Below are 17,033 nucleotides of genomic sequence, written 5' to 3'. Positions count from 1 at the left end.
TATAATATACGTGTTTAAACAATGTAGACGATAAGAATATCGTTGTTTTCTGCATAAAATATTATGGTAAGATAAAAATATGATCCGAAAATGTAATAATTTACCATAGATACGAGTAATAATAATATGTATGTCAGCTATTTTGTTTACCTACTTAATATAGTTACTGAATATTTGAACGTAAACAATGTAATTTATGTGAATAATAATTAGTGCATTTTGTAAAACTCGATTTTTAAAATTTGTATTATTGTGAGCACGAACTCACTCATCAAAAATAAAAAAAAATTGTACTATATGTGTCTATCTGCAGTACGCGCGATGTATTTAAATGCGAAAATAATATTAAATAAGTATAAATGTAACTACAGTAGGTACCCAATTTTCGACTCTAGTCTTACGCATGAATTGTTGAAAAAAAAAATTGTCATTTTTTTTTTTTTTTATGACACTAGGATACGTCGGCGAGTGCAATAAATTTACATGCACATTATCACAAGTCGAGTATTGTATTAAAATAATAATAATATTGTGTATAGGTAGTATGGTCAGAAAAAAAAAACACTTTTTTTAATCGAAATCATTGTCAGCGCGCGTGTCCGACCGTGTTCAACACGTATGCTGTATTTTATGTACGTCAAAATGTTATTGTTGTTTTGTTTATCGTACGTGTTCTAGATTAGTAGGTAAAGAGGTGTACGTGTTTGCCAGTGCAACCGCTCTGTATATCATTGTGTCGGGCTAACGGTGTCGGGGGCGGCGAGTGCGCGGTAGAAATGCAACTTGCCGCCCACCGAAACCGTATGGCGTATGGTGGTCGTACGCCTGTGAATGCGCGGCGGCCGACAACGTGTTGCATGTTTACGTACGGCAGACAATAATAATATAATATTCGCCAGCCACTGGCCCCGTACAACAGTACAGTACGTTCAGACACTCAGTACAGTTTCTCGTCCGCCGGTCGTGTGACGTTGGCTCCTCGTCCATCGCGACATCGTTAATATTATAATATTATTTCGTAGTCGTCGCGCGTATAACAACCAACTACGTATTATCGTATTATAATAAAACATCCGAAATAATTTTACGAGAGTTATCGACGACCAATAATATTAGTAAGTCCGTTTCGAACTGGACACATCGCCTGCAGACAATTAATACGCATGCCTAATATATCGTTTTAATAACCAACCGATTTCACAGAGCACTACGAGATTTTCGTGATATCCAAATAAAAATCCGACGACATCATGGACCGACTGAGAGTTATGACCGGCGCCCGGCGCATGTTCAACGGACCGCTGCACAAGTGTTCCAAAGCGTCGACGAACCACTGTCGCACGTCGCCGTCCTGGACTGCGTCCGGGTCGCACGCGCCGTGCACGGCTGCAGCCGTACGCATGTTCGGAGCCACTTCCTCCCGCTCCACCCCTTCGTCGTCAACCGGACCGATAATCTTGGAGTCTCCGTTCGGCACCGTCAACCCCGTGGATCTCACCCTACCCGATTACATATGGAGGAACGTGGACAAGTGGGAAGACAAGCCAATGATTGTAAGTACCTGCCTGTCCTACCTTAATCCATCTGTCGTTGTGCGCCTTTTTGGGTTCTATTTTTGACACTCGAGAGGATAACAGCGCAATGTTTGTTATCTTTCTTAAATTTACGCTCGATATAGATAAAAAGCATTAACGAAAAGTCGTTTCTAGCGATTATTGATTTAACTTATAAATCACTTGCAAAAGTTATAGAAGATAATTTTTTTCGAGGGTTTAATATTCCTGTTTTGTATTTCATTATTATTCGACTTAATCCTTAACTATAAAACTTTTTTGAAAATTTAAACGCATATTAAATTACTTTAAAACAATATTTAGACAAATCTTTGTGTCATACCTTCAAAAATATTATCGTTTATAATTTATAATATTTTTGTAATCGATGATTTTACTCGAAAATATAAGACAAATAATTAATATATTTTATCTATAACGCGCGTGGACTTGATAAATACAGTGCGATGACATCATCTTAATAAAAGATTAATTTTTTTACGTACCTAAACTGTATGTTATTTGTACAATATTTTAGTTTATAAATACGATAAATATTGATTTGCTTTTTTTATTCGTACAATTAGGAGCACATCAGTAAATATAGTACACTGCACTATGTTTACACCGCGGTGACGTTGAAATTGTTTTAAATTTATAATTTTACTGATGAATGAAATAACTCTAAAATTAAATAAATAATAATTTATCGGTAAAGTATATCCATGTATTTAGATCCGTTTAAATGTCCCTATGTAAACGTGGTAATAATCTACTATATTAAAAAATATATAGGCGCTGCCACCTGTAGATCACCACGAAATCAAATCGTAAGTGCATATAACGTCTCTCCTATCACACATGACTCGTCATTGGTTTCCCTGTAGTATTTTTTTAGGCTCTGGTTATTCCTGCAAAGTTCTATTTAAATTGAATATGTCTATACGAGATTGGATTCGACGCTATGTATAGCCTGGGCTATAGATAATTTGGATTTTATCTTGTGTAATGTACATAGACGTATTCAACTACTCGTACACACTTATTTATTATTTATATTTTCTAAGCTAATACTTCACTCTCAATACTGTTTAGTGATTACATTACTGTTATTAATTATTATTGACCTGTTCTGCGTAGAAACGGTTCATAAATAAGCACCTTCGTCGTGACTTGTGTTCATCTGTTTACTTATTTGCCCAACATTCGAGCCTGGTTTCTCGTGCGGTTATATATTTCCTAAATGTCAACGTCATCAATAGACAATAATTGAATTTTCATCTCAATTATTTAATAAACAAGTATATACATTCTGGCACACGCTCACTACACCATAAAACAACAACGTAACAAAACGGAATTCGTATAATACCTATATGAGTTGAGAGTGTTAAGAAAGTCTGAAACTATCGATACCTATAAATAATTATATTATTTTATGCATATGAGATACTTATATTATCTACGTTTAGGGAAAGACACGAGTTCTGAATTCCGTATGCACTGTAATATATTTATATATCTATATACATTTAAATAATCTGTAAATATTTTAGATCCACTTTATGGTAATGACCGACGCGCGATATAATATAACAGTGAGATTTCTTTTTTATAAACATGATTTCCACCGTATTTGTTTTGGTGTTAGGCATGTATCACATCTGATATAGTCACTTCGGACCACGGTGATCACAATGAAAGTAGATTTTAAAATCTCATTTTAACGTCCAGTACCCTCTATCTATAGGTAACTATATAGACATTTCATATTTTTTATATTCATAACGTGACGCAAGCAATATAACTATCACACGGAAAAAAACATCGCTTGGTACTGTAATAAAACTATTTATTCATGGACAACGGTAACTTATATAATATTAGTTGATAATATATAGGTATACCTATTCGAAATACTTAATGCGTAAAACAATTTATACGCATGAGTAAACTTAGTATATGTTTGGAAAACATTATAGTATTATACACATTATACATATAGAAGGTACCTTCGTAGTTCGTACTATACACACGACCAACGCACATGTACTAAAAGAGTTTTTGATTTAGAGTCAAAGAATAGCTATTTTTAATCTGTGCGTTTTTTTGGTTTAGAAAACATCGTACTAGAATTACTGCGCGCAAACATTTTACAAATTGATGTATTTTCAATTTACGCAAAAGAAATTAAATGTTAGTTAATATACAATCATGTATTTTTTTAACTATCAATTTGAATTATAATCATGTTAAAAACATTATTGTAGAATAATGCTCTACTATTACGAGCAAATATAGATTCTAATTTAGATAATTGACACATTTGTTTCACAATTTACTTATAATTAAATATTATTACTCCAATAATAATTATATTCATTATTCAATAGTTGCAAATACTTCTAAGAACTTTTAATAATTTAACTAACCCTTTTTTTTACCTCATTATACTATATTTTATATGTAGGAACTTATTACATACATTGTACATGGCGTGAAAAAAATATCTCAAACCTGCAATATTTTATTTTATTAATGATCGAATAATGTGTATAGTTCATACTTAAACATTAGAAAAGTGAGATAACATTTTGTGTGGCCCAAAGCTCAATCCTTGTAAGTATCTAGTTCTAATTTTTAACATGCATTGAATACCACTAATACTAACTTTCGTTATTGTAACTTTCGATACAACAATTAATTTTAAGTTGATAGCTGTTTTCAATTTCTAAATATTATTATTATATTTCTTATAATAATATACGAAGTGTGTTTAATTTTATGCATTATAGATTATAAAATAAATTACTTTAAGTTGAATAGGCACTTTAAATGTTTTTGTTTATTTATAACATACAATATAACAGTCACAATATCAGATATTGTATATATTTTATATTGTATCATAGATTCTATGATTCTTAATAACGTGGTTAGAATTAAATACGCAAATGTTTAACATTGTTCTATCGAATACTAGATGCGTTCAAACGCTAAGACTAATTAACATATTTTTCACACTAGTTATTAATATACTAGTTTACTTGTTGCTATAATTTGTTATATTACAATTTGTAATTACGTTTTTGAAATATATAAATAGGCGCTTAAGGAAAGTCAACGTTAATATACAATACACATCATATTTATGTACGTGTTATTCTTTATTTTATTTGTTTAAAACATTATTAGCCACTTTATAACGGACATTGATTAAAGTCCATCAAAATTCGATACGAATAGACAATTTTTTAATTTTAAATTGACGTTTCGTATAAACATCTTGATAAATATTTATCTTTCAATGGTATAAAATATATTAAATAGATACATCATAATATAAAATACAATGATTATTATTATTGTTATGAACTCATTTTGAACTTTGAGTACTTATATATTTTATTTTCATTCTCTACGCATCATTCAACTATTGTGTAATTGGTTTATATAATATGAAATAATGTCAGTGATAGTATGAAGTCCAACTTTGATAGCTTTTATAGATACAACCTATAATCGACTGTAATTGTTGTATCTACTTATCGCACGAACAGTTGACGTTTTAAATTATTTTTTAAAGAGACAATGACTTCAGATAAGCACATTATATATAATATATAGTATATTAGTATAATAATATACTGTATACTGATACTGTATTATACCATAGAGTACTTAAGAGTATAATATACGATACTGGCTGTTATTTTATTATTTTCTTAATCTAATTAACTTTCGTTACACTTGTAATTGGGTTACATTGGGTTTTTTTTTATATACCTACTCACCAATTTGTAGTATACTTTATAAATCCGCAGAAATTATTATATAAAACATATTTACTAAGACAAATTATGTCACGCCATCATGGTGTTTTATTATGGCATTTTATTATTTTTGGAAAATGTTATTTATTTAAAATGTTTAAAATGTTAAATTTTCAAGTAGAGGTAGGGTACACAAAATGTATAATACATATATGTATAGGATGTTTAATTAATAATACTTATACTTATTTAGTATATTAATATATATAATTTATATAATATTCTAATAATACTATTACTATAGATATGTTTAAAGTAATGAGTAATTGTATACACTTTGTATTTTAATAAATAATATATTATTTTTCTATTTGATTATTTAATATGACGTACTGTATTATTAAAATGTCATAATGATACAAATAACCAATAGGTACACATCATGCATATGTTTTATAGCGACTTGAAAGTACACAGTGCACAGTACACATACACATTACAATATAATTTAGAATTTACATCATAGATAGATACCATTATAAATATTTAAATTGGTCAATCATAATACAAAAAACTTTATATAATCTAAACTATGAAAAATTACACATAAATAGAGAACAATTCACTTATTTACAATATGTTCGTTTTATGAGTAATACAAATGGTTGAATGCTAGTTTGATTAATTATTTACCTACTCATTAGCACTATTTAAGTGTTATTCAAACATTAAACACATCAAAATAAATGTAATTTAATAGATTTAATAGATTGCTGTACAAATTTTAACATTTTCGTGATAATATAATATATTTTAATGTCTATATTTATACATTCACAATCAAAATTAATTCAGTCATAATTGCTTTAACGAATTTATGAAATAATTATTTACTATACATTTTTTATAATAATAGATAGTACCAAAATATAATTGCTTGTCATACGCGTTCCAAAATATTGCGAATGACGATTTCCGGGTTTTAAAAATTAAAATTATTATTGCAATAATTGCTTGTAATCAAAATGCCTTACCGATAGAGGCAACGGCGACCACATACTTTACATATGTAGGTACACGTATATTGACATAGTTAGATAATATTAGAAAACCTCGACCTTGTTGGTGGTTGTTATGCTATACTGTTTTTTTATTAGTCGGTGGCTATCTACTTTTACATACACTCGTATAGACTATAGCCTTTTGAACGCTACCCAGTACCCGGTAGTTAGTGTTTTATTATCTAACAAACCATCGTCCCCGAAAATTTATTGAGAAATAGGCCGATTTTTGTTTATCATTTCCTGGTTAGTAAATCATTAGATGTGCGAAGTAAAACCTGTCAAAAGTCCAAGTTTTTTTTAAGATAAAAGCAAGGTGTATTGATAAACAATAATAATAGGTATCTGTGTTGAATACTTTCAATACGCCTTGAATAAAAGTAATGTTTTGTTATTGAAACACTATATACTTTAATAATTTAAATATTAATAATACATTTCACTATTTTAGTATTTCGTATTAAAAATCTATAACACATCTATAAACGTTGACATAAAATGTTAATATAGTATATCATGATAATAAATAATGATTAATGAGTTATTACGTGGCTCAAACCTTACCTTAGGTAGGTACCTATTTGCATATTTTGCCCTGAAAGTATTTGACTCATACTATACTACAAATGTATTTCATACTAGCCTAGGAAAATCATAGTGACGATTTCTAACTCGATAGTTAAAATAAAATTAGTTCCTAATACTTAACTGAGTTAGAAAAAAGTTACTAATAAGTTAATTATTAAAAAAAAACAATTTATTTTTTTCATCATTAATTTATTAATTTTGTATATTATGTATAATAAATATTTATTTAATTTTAATAATAATTTAATAAATTTTGTACTTTGAGAATAGTGTTCATAAAAATAAATTTAAGTAAAGGTACTTCTGTTTTTAGATTTTTTTAAAGAATTATTTAAGCTAGAAGTTATTGTAAAAAATTACATCTAACTTTCTAAAATTATAAGTAATAAATGCCCAGAATCTATTTCACATTGACATAATATATGCTTTACATTTTTTATGCATAACTTTACAAATTTTACTTACAAGTAGTTAGTACTCTTTAGGAATATGTATATTTTTGCATAATAATATGTATTATTATTTACAATATTTAAGTAAAGCAAATATGGTCATATCGACTAATTTTAAGTTTTTCGCATATCTACATAATATTAATGTGTATTTCTTTGTTTAAAAATACAACATGCATCGAGTCCGTATGTGTATAATAGCTAGGACAAAGATTAGTCGTTGCAAATATAATTTTTTCTGTAACCTAGTTACTTTTCTATGATTTGAATGATTTGATGAAACACTATAAATGTGTTTAGTAAAAAGTATTACTAATTAAATTATAATTATCGTATTACGATAATATTTATATTTATGAGTAAAATTTATGGTTATGGGATTTATGCGTTTATTTAACTGACGTATTATGATATTAACTAACCATTATCATTAATACTTACATAGTTACATTTTTTAATTCTATACACTTATGTATTTTATTATTGTGTATGCCAAACTTATTTTTCATATATACGATATACCTATTTAAATATTATAATTAAACTAAAATACCTATAATTTTAGACATGTGGTAGTAGTGGCAGATCATACACATACGGCGAAGGTCGCATGATTTGCAGATTGTTCGCAAGTACTCTTATTTCGAAACTTGGTTTAAAAAAAGGTGACGTGGTTGGGCTATTATTGCCAAACCTGCCAGAGTACGTTTTTGCCATTCATGGAGCCCTCGAAGCGGGACTAGTCGTTACTTTTGTCAATCCTCTTTACACTGCCAGTAAGATATTATATCTAAATATCATATATTCATACATAAATATATTGTTAGCTAGTGTTTAATCATTATTGATTGTTTTGTTTTAGTGGAGGTAAGACGACAGTTCGAAAACGCTGGTGTAAAACTCTGCATGACGATCTCTTTATTACTTCCTGTAATTCAAGAAGTATCCCCTAGCCTTAAAGATTATGTAGGCACTATAGTGTTTGGCGGCGAAGAAGTTGCGAACGAAAAAGCTCGTGTATATGATTTCAAGACTATAGTTTCTGGACAATCACCTGACGAACTACCAAAATCGTTCCCCGATGAAGTAGCTTTATTGCCATATTCTAGTGGTACGACAGGGCTTCCAAAAGGTGTGATGTTAACCCACAGAAATTGTGCTATAAATTTGGAACAGTGTACAAACAAAGACCTCATCAGTTATGAGCCAACAACTGGTAATTTTTCTATATTTAACTATTATTTATTATTATAATAACAATATTCGAAACTCTTAACTGTCTAAACTAGTTGTAAATAATTAAAGCAGTTATTCATGTTTAAGTTAATATTCATGAGTAAATTTATTTTATAGATACCTACCAAGAAAGAGTTCTTAGTGTTTTACCATTCTTTCATATTTATGGCTTTAATGGAATATTAAATGGAGTATTATCTCATGGTCTTCATATGATTACTATACCAAAGTTTACTCCTGAATCATACATTGAATGTGTGCTTAAATATAAAGTACGTAAATCTACGTTATTTGTAAATTAAAATAAATAATATAATATATTGTAATATCATGATGGTAATTATTATTTAGCCGACTTTTCTGTTTGTGGTGCCTTCATTACTGTTGTTCCTAGCTTCTCATCCATCAGTAAAACCAGAACACTTAAGTTCAATTAAAGAAATCACATGTGGTGCTGCTCCAGCATCGAAAGGTTTAATCGATAACTTTTTACTTAAAGCTCAAAAAGACATTAGAATTAGACAAGGTTAGTTTTATTTTTGTTACCAATACTAATTATAATTATATCAAATAAAGACAACAAGTTTCTATATTTTCAATATTATAGAAGTAATATTCACTATACATAGCATGTGGTGTTTCATGATTTGGTCTTCAACATAATAGTGATTTTGAAGAAAGGGTTAGGGTAGGGTGATTTGAATACATTATCACACACATTACGTTTTATAGTTCTTGTTTTATTATTTAAACACTTTTATAATAATATTTGCTGTTTGTTGTCATGAGTTATTATTTTATGATATTTATATACCAAACAAAATTAACAATTAATAAAGATGAAAGATATCTAATGCCCTCATTCAGAACTATCAAGTTGGCCTAATACAGTCAGAAATGTATTGAAATCAATATAAATTATTACAATATACCTACTTAATAATTTAATATAATAATAATAAGTAATATCAAACAAAATAATAAAATCATTAAGATATCCTTAATTTTTGGGTTGATAGTGTTGGGCCCTATACTTAGAAAAATTAAACTCGCAGCCCCTGCTAACGCAGGGTGTTGGTAGAGGATCAGACCTCAAAATCTACGTACTTTATTTCAAACTAAAATTTTCAGGTTATGGAATGACCGAGTCATCTCCCGTATCATTATACACAAGAGTTATATTGCCTGAAAATAAAACTGGTAGTACAGGACAACTTGTACTAAGTACTCAAGCTAGGGTGGTAAGTTTGACTGATGGCTGTGACTTGGGACCACATAAATCTGGAGAACTATTGATTAAAGGACCTCAGGTAAATTTAATTTAATTATACATGAGTTAAAATAATGAAACTAATAGATTCCTAAATTAATTTTGTTTTAGGTCATGGCTGGATACCTTAATAATGAAAAAGCAACTAAAGAAACTGTAGACGAAGATGGTTGGTTACATACTGGTGATGTTGCTTATTATGACGAGGATGAATATTTTTTTATTGTAGACAGGACAAAAGAATTAATAAAAGTTAAAGGGAATCAAGTAAGTAATTATTATACACACTTAAAATTGATATATTTTAATTTTGATATTTTGAAACTCATTTATTACTCATACAGTAAGTTTATCATATACCGCATTTCAAAATTTGGTAGAAACTTATTAGCTTTAAATTATTTATTCAATTAACAGCTTTTAGAGTGATTTTAAACAATATATTTTTAAGGGTTATAGTTATTACTAAGGTAAATTTTTATATTTTATTGAGAACTACTCGGACTTGGATTTGGATATTGAGATTTTAGATTCGTATTGAGATTACAATGTGTTTTTTTTTTTTGTATGGGTTTATCATAACTTTCTGGAACAGTAGGAAAAATACAATCATCAACTGTAATAGAATTATAATTATAAGTATTTATCTAAATCAAGAAAATTTGAAAGTGTGTACTGTCTTACAGTATTCTTAAATTATCGAAAATACTTCCACAATTTTTTTAAATAAGACATTTCAAATTAAAAATTAGACGTAATTGAAGAATTGTTTTTAAAAAAAGTATCAGTTCTATTATGATTTATGAACAAAAAGTATCTATCTTGTTTTCTATTTTTATAATGTTTTATATTCATTTTAATTCGTGGAAATAGTTATAATGTAGAGTGTAGACATATTACATTCCTTATTAAAATTATATTAAAATAATACAGTTTTCTTGTACTTCACTTTAGTACTTGACATTAGTTAGGTAGGTACCTACTTATAACTATAGGTATTTGATAGTTAAACAGTTTTTACTGTTAATGTTTACAAGGTTATTAAAAATAATTAAATATTTCTTAAAACTCTTTTAATGTACTGACTACATTATGTATATTGTGATATATTAGTTATATTTTTAAAATTTGATCATATTATTAGTATTCAGACTATTAGTATAAACATTTAGCCATTTAGGTAAATAAATTGGATTAAAATAATTTATATTAAAAGTTATAAGTTGTAACTCATCAACTACCTATTTCTGATAATAATTAAATGAATAATAATATTTTATATTCTAAATTACTTAATTACTTATAAAGAATAATTAAAATCATATTAAATAAATACTAACGACCAAATTAAGATAATGAACATGTAGGTACCTAATATCAATGGGAATACCATTTTCTTTTAATGAAGAATTCATAGCTAGGTACCTATTATGTAGTGTACTTGGTAATAACTGTTTTATTTTATGATACAAAATATTATTCTTATAAATTATAACTTAGTACTTAATATATCTTTTATACTTCTTTTTTATAATTTAAATGTTGTACAGATTTAAGGGTGCCTGTACAATGGTGCTCAATTAATAACTTAAAGAAACATATTTTATTTCTTTCAACTGTCTTATAGCTCTAGTAAATTTAATTAAAAATTAACCTTTAAGATAATTCGTTTTGGCCATGTATTGCATAAATACTTAGTTATTTTAGGAGAAAAATAATTAAGGTCAAGGCATGTTTGAATTAATGATAGCAGAATAATTAAACAATACATTTATGTATTACAATTTAAAATAAATTTATAACATGAGGCAATTATCATGTTTGTAATCATTTTTCAATTTAATATCAATACATTTTATTGATCTTATTTACTTACCAATTATTGACTAAAATTATAGAAAGTATTATAATTATTGTTAAGATCTGCCAATTTCTGACCAATAAGCATGCTTATTATATATAAATGGCAATAAAGGTATCACTTTTTCTTAAGGTTCTTTTCTTTTATATAGTATAATTAAAACAATTAAACATTTATCGAAGTAAAATTACTAAGAAAAAATATATTAGTAGTAATAATGTTATATCACTGTTTAATTGTGTTAACATAGATTTGATTTTCTTGCACATTTAAAAATAAATGCATAACCAAATATTGAAAATGCTTTAATAGTTTGTTTTATAAATTATAATTTATCAGTAATATATCTAAACAAATTTCATGACAATATTTAATTACTGTTCATAAAAGGGACCATAATTGATTATGTATAAATAAAAATCTAATTTATTTTATTTTATACAAGAAGTTATACACGGTTATCAAAATATCCAAGTAAAAATTGTCTGTAATTTTAACAAGGAGTAGTATAGAGTATGAAATACAATATTAAATAATTTAGTCATAAATGCAATATTTTTATCAAAATATAAGCCATTAATTAATACATTTAAAATTGAAGTGTTCTAGATACACAATGCATTAAAATATATAGTTAATTGTATTTCAAATAAGTATAATACATAGAAGTATAATTTTGAACAAATATTTTTGCTGATGCAATTATATTGCTTATTAAAATAACATGAAAATGAAATAAATATCTTTTTTTTAATTAAGACAAGAAAAAATATGTACACCCATTAACTAATAATATATTGAACTAAAAATAGTTAAAATATAAATTATTTTTAATGAGTTAATAAAAATGATCAGTAGAAATATTTTTATTTAATAAAAATAAAAATGCTTGGTTCAAAATGTACTACATTTTTATTCATTTAAAATTATATATGAAAAAATATTATTGATTATTGATTAAATCAAAATAGCAATATTTGCAAATAATTTTTTACAGTAAATGAAATAACTTATTCTGAATTTATCACGTAGGTACATATAAACATTAGATTTTACATAAATTTTACCTAATTGATAACATTTCATTATTATTAACCTAACCAGTCAATGTATATTATATTCGTTTAAGCCTAATATTTACTAAGACTATTCACTTTCAGTCAATTTATTTTCATCCTGTATCTGAGGTTCTTCAACAATTGTATTAGGCTCTGTTGATGGGGTGTCTTCATTTTCTTTAACATTTTCTTGTGGTATGACGTCAAGGATAATGTCATTTTCTGTCTTCTCTAGTTCTACCTCCATATCTGTAGAAATTGGGTCTACAGTAGGTGCATCAACAGTAGATTCATCAACTTGTTGTTTATCATTTTGAATTTCTGTAGGTTTTTTACATTCGTCTTGTACATTAACACTTAACACTTCTGATTCCATACTTTTGGATATGTTTTCGACCTGTACATCCATACATTCAGGATCTTCGTCTGATTTTCCCAACACAACTGCTGGTTGTGAAACTTCTAATTCTAATTCTACTTTACTATCAGAATCTGGGGTTTGATGAATAATTGAACCTTCAACTCGATCTACATCTGTTGGTATTAATTCCAAATGATCCAATTTATTACTTTCAATAATTGGCTCTTCAGTTTTCGGCTTGACAGTTTCAGGCTCTATATCATGAGATAAATCCTTGAGCTCATCAACTGGATCTTTTACAATTTGTTCTTTTTCTTCAATAGGTTGAACTTCACAGATTTCAGAGCTTAGCTCTTTTGGTGAGACATCAATATCAACTGGTTCTACAACTTCTATAGAATCTGTAATCAGTGTCTGAGGTGTATCTTGGGTGATTAATATTGGAGTATCTTGTTTGGATTCTTCAAGTGTAATATTAGATTCAACTTCATCAGTAACTTGTGCTACAAGATGTTCTTTATGTTCTGTTTTTGATTCATCCAGTTTGGTTTCAGGTGTTTTCATAGATTCTAGTTCGTTCAGAAGACTTTCAACTGTATCATTACCATTTAGGACACTTACATCTGCAATAACATTATTTTTATCAACTAAGTCCATATTTATATCAGACTCTTTACCATTTTCCCATCGGTCTGGGACACCATTGACAATGGGCTCTTCTCGCTTAGGTCTCAACTCGCAAGTACTGACGACCAATATGTTCTTTTCTACGGCGCGCATGAATTTGTCAACACGGTTGTACTCCTTTCTTGGGCAAGACAATAGCTCACAAAGCCTCTGTATAGTGAACGGAGGACCATTAAAAGTGTCAAAACGCTCCAACAACATAGTTTTCATGGCTTCGTAGTTGAACGGGTCGACATTTGGGTATGGCGGTATTTCAGACAATGAAGACTGTTCTGCAAACTCGGCAATGACGTTCATTATCTTTTCACGGATGAACGGCTTAACCAGCGTCCACTGAAATAGTGTGTTGCCGGTCTTAGCGACGTACCTTAAGTACTCTTCCAGTTCCACAGGAACCTGTTGCTTGTACATCTGGTACATCTCCAGCATTTGCATGACCAGTTCCGCGTTCTCAATCATTGCAAAGTGCGGACACTGGACGGTAGTAACATTAAGCGTACGGAACCAACTTGTGTGTGTCCGTCGTCTTTTGCGTTTTCTTTACGTTCCACCTAGGTCCGGTCGTTCGTTGACAAACCACACCAAAACTCGAAACACAAAGCGAACGTCAAACAATAATAATAATAAATCAATAATGTATATTATCTAAATGTTATTAATGCGGTTGTAAATGTAATAACAAAAACCGTAAACAAATCAGTCGCCGTGCGCTGGTACTGTAGAAATGTCTGAAATGCTCGGAAGTCGAAACGAAAACAGATAAGGAAACTACACAACTGTCGTAGTGCGCATGCGCTCGCGTCATGGAACAGTGCCGAGCCGAGTGTTAACTCAACGGCGGCAAACTATGATTTCTCGATAAAAAAAAAAACAACAATAGCCACGGCTAAAATGCCAAATGGTAAATGTACACTGGTACGATCTCGATTTGAACGAAATATCGTACAATCGGCGCAAATATTTTATTACTGAATAATGACGTAAGCCGGTCAGCATTTTACCGCGGACAAGACAGTATGACGTAAACACGTAACAAACATGCGCAGAATTAAGTTGAAAATATACCAGTGTAATTTAACCATTGAATTATAATTATGTAGTTGCTCAGTCAGTGTGTCGAGTACATAGTGCAAAAAATATTCTTCGCGCGCCGTTAGAATTTGAATTTGAATTTCTGTTAGAAAATTTTTTTTTGCAATTTATAAGTTATAATTTTGAATATTCAAATATAATATACAAATATACATCATGCCGCCTTCTAAATTTTATGCTTTAATAATTTTTTTGAACTTAAAGGATTTGCAAAATATACTCAATCTCTAATAGTAATATAATATTTATGTATAATGACAACGGTTGATACATTAAAATATTAAATAAATACCTAGTAAATATTAGGTACCTATAGTACCTATATTGTGACATATAATAATCATAAAAAATTCAAATTTTCATGACAAATAATAATACGTATTTTTGGCCTTTGGGGTTTCTCTTAAAATATATAAGCAGGACACCATCTGCAGGTATTAAAATGTTCAATAGGTACAAGATTTCGTATTCATATCACGTCACCGTGCTATGTAAATAATTCCTTTTGTTAATACCTATAAAGAATGGATAGGTTTACGAAAGGGAATCAATTTTAATTGTTTAGAAAATGGTCTATTATTTAAAATATTTGTGTAAGTCTAACGCCTATTGGCTAATCTCAAACCGATAAACCTACATAGTACATGATATGACGTATATATGTATACTGTATAAGTTGTATACAAGGTACTTACCTATTGATATTACCTACCTAAGTCAGAGAATGAATTTTGTGAGGGGGGTTATTTTGAACTACTTGTTTTAAAAAAAATATATTTAGCATAATATCCATCTATTCCTTCTAATTTTACCCTAATTGATAAAACATTTAAATCTCAAGTAGGTACACAATTTTTTCAAAATAAATCTAATTTTGGGGCTTATTGTAAACTTAACAATAAATTAATTAGATATCCCCATAGGTATATGGTAAATATTACGGAATTATGTTTGTTATGTAATATTTATAATAATAAATACCTATTTTGCTATTTTGTAATTCTAAATAAAATTATTTGATTATTTTATACCTGTTAATAGTTCAAATTGAAATAACACATTTCTTTGTTTTTTTATTAAGGTATCTCCAACTGAACTGGAAAATTTGATTTCGCAATTAAAAGGTGTCGCTGATGTGGCTGTAGTAGGTATACCAGATGTGTTGTCAGGAGAAATACCTAGAGCTTTTGTTGTAAAACGACCAGGTATGGATATTGACGAAAAAACTATTTTAAGCCATGTTGAGAAGAATGTAGTAGCATACAAAAAATTGGCTGGAGGTGTAAAGTTTTTGGACATGATTCCACGTAATCCATCAGGCAAAGTATTAAGAAATGAACTTAAAGTGTTTGGCAACAATCCAAGCGAACAACCACAGAACTGAACTTAAATGGTATAACATAACATTTTTTTTAAATTATATATTTATTACTGGTGTTTGCAATGTAATTTTTATATATGTCGGAACTGATATACATATATAATATATATTATACCTAATCAGCAAATTAGAGTATATTTTTGATATCTAATAATATATAACATGTTCAAAATTATCCAACAATTAAATATTTAGCTAATTTTGTTTTCAACTACTGGTTATTATCTGATGGTTTATGAGCCATTAATCCCTAAATTACTTTAAAAATAGAATATAGTTTGTTAATTTTATTATTTAGCACATTATATATACATATATATTTATTTATTATTTTTTTTTTTTTTTGGTTATATCTGTTATTTTATTAATTGTTCAGAAAAATATTTCGTATTGATATGTGGTAATATTTATTAACTTTTGATTGTTGAATATTGATTGCTGTAATTGTATTTTATGTTAAGTAATATACAAAAAAAAATGTAAAATAAATTTTAAATGTAACTTTGTATAATAAAAGCCAAAATGTGTTGTTGAAGGAAGTAAGATTTATTTTATAAAGTTGATTATAAGAATCTTATAGTAATTACTATATACCGACAATCTTCTACACAAGAATCTATTTATCCCAATCTTAAAATGTGCAACAACTACCTAGCTCAG

At 28.2% G+C, this 17,033-nt stretch overlaps 3 protein-coding genes across 4 annotated transcripts in view; 1 reads left to right on the top strand and 2 right to left on the bottom strand.

Moving 5' to 3' along the window:
* LOC114124288 (PXMP2/4 family protein 3) overlaps positions 1-17,033 on the bottom strand; it is a 225,254-nt gene that overhangs the window by 94,378 nt on the left and 113,843 nt on the right. The gene's annotated exons all lie outside the window — the stretch shown is intronic.
* On the top strand, positions 846-16,908 carry LOC114124279 (uncharacterized). Its single transcript, XM_027987471.2, has 9 exons — positions 846-1,115; positions 1,204-1,553; positions 7,993-8,203; positions 8,290-8,643; positions 8,781-8,935; positions 9,015-9,189; positions 9,795-9,973; positions 10,045-10,200; positions 16,074-16,908. Exons 2-9 carry the CDS (start codon positions 1,251-1,253, stop codon positions 16,374-16,376), a joined length of 1,836 nt encoding a protein of 611 aa, XP_027843272.1. The 5' UTR covers positions 846-1,115; positions 1,204-1,250; the 3' UTR covers positions 16,377-16,908.
* Positions 12,684-14,857, bottom strand: LOC114124280 (serine/threonine-protein phosphatase 4 regulatory subunit 2). 2 transcript variants are annotated; one of them, XM_050210867.1, is made up of 2 exons: positions 13,891-14,857; positions 12,684-13,836 (listed from the first exon to the last, which is right to left on the bottom strand). In XM_050210867.1, the coding sequence occupies exons 1-2, from the start codon at positions 14,357-14,359 to the stop codon at positions 12,941-12,943; spliced, it is 1,365 nt and encodes a 454-aa protein (XP_050066824.1). In that variant the 5' UTR covers positions 14,360-14,857; the 3' UTR covers positions 12,684-12,940. The 2 variants fall into 2 exon arrangements, with proteins under 2 accessions (XP_050066824.1, XP_027843273.2); XM_027987472.2 differs by having other exon boundaries at positions 12,684-14,856.

This window comes from Aphis gossypii, chromosome 1 (genome assembly GCF_020184175.1).
Source record: "Aphis gossypii isolate Hap1 chromosome 1, ASM2018417v2, whole genome shotgun sequence".
Taxonomy (NCBI): domain Eukaryota; kingdom Metazoa; phylum Arthropoda; class Insecta; order Hemiptera; family Aphididae; genus Aphis; species Aphis gossypii.
This window is presented reverse-complemented; position numbering and strand designations above follow the sequence as displayed.

What these genes read in the sequence shown, in the direction of transcription:
- LOC114124279 (XM_027987471.2), top strand. Translation starts at nt 1,251, where the DNA reads ATGGACCGACTGAGAGTTATGACCGGCGCCCGGCGCATGTTCAACGGA. An exon ending in AGACATTAGAATTAGACAAG is followed by an intron (nt 9,190 to 9,794) that starts GTTAGTTTTATT and finishes TAAAATTTTCAG; the next exon opens with GTTATGGAATGACCGAGTCA. An exon ending in TATTGATTAAAGGACCTCAG is followed by an intron (nt 9,974 to 10,044) that starts GTAAATTTAATT and finishes ATTTTGTTTTAG; the next exon opens with GTCATGGCTGGATACCTTAA.
- LOC114124280 (XM_027987472.2), bottom strand. Translation starts at nt 14,359, where the DNA reads ATGATTGAGAACGCGGAACTGGTCATGCAAATGCTGGAGATGTACCAG.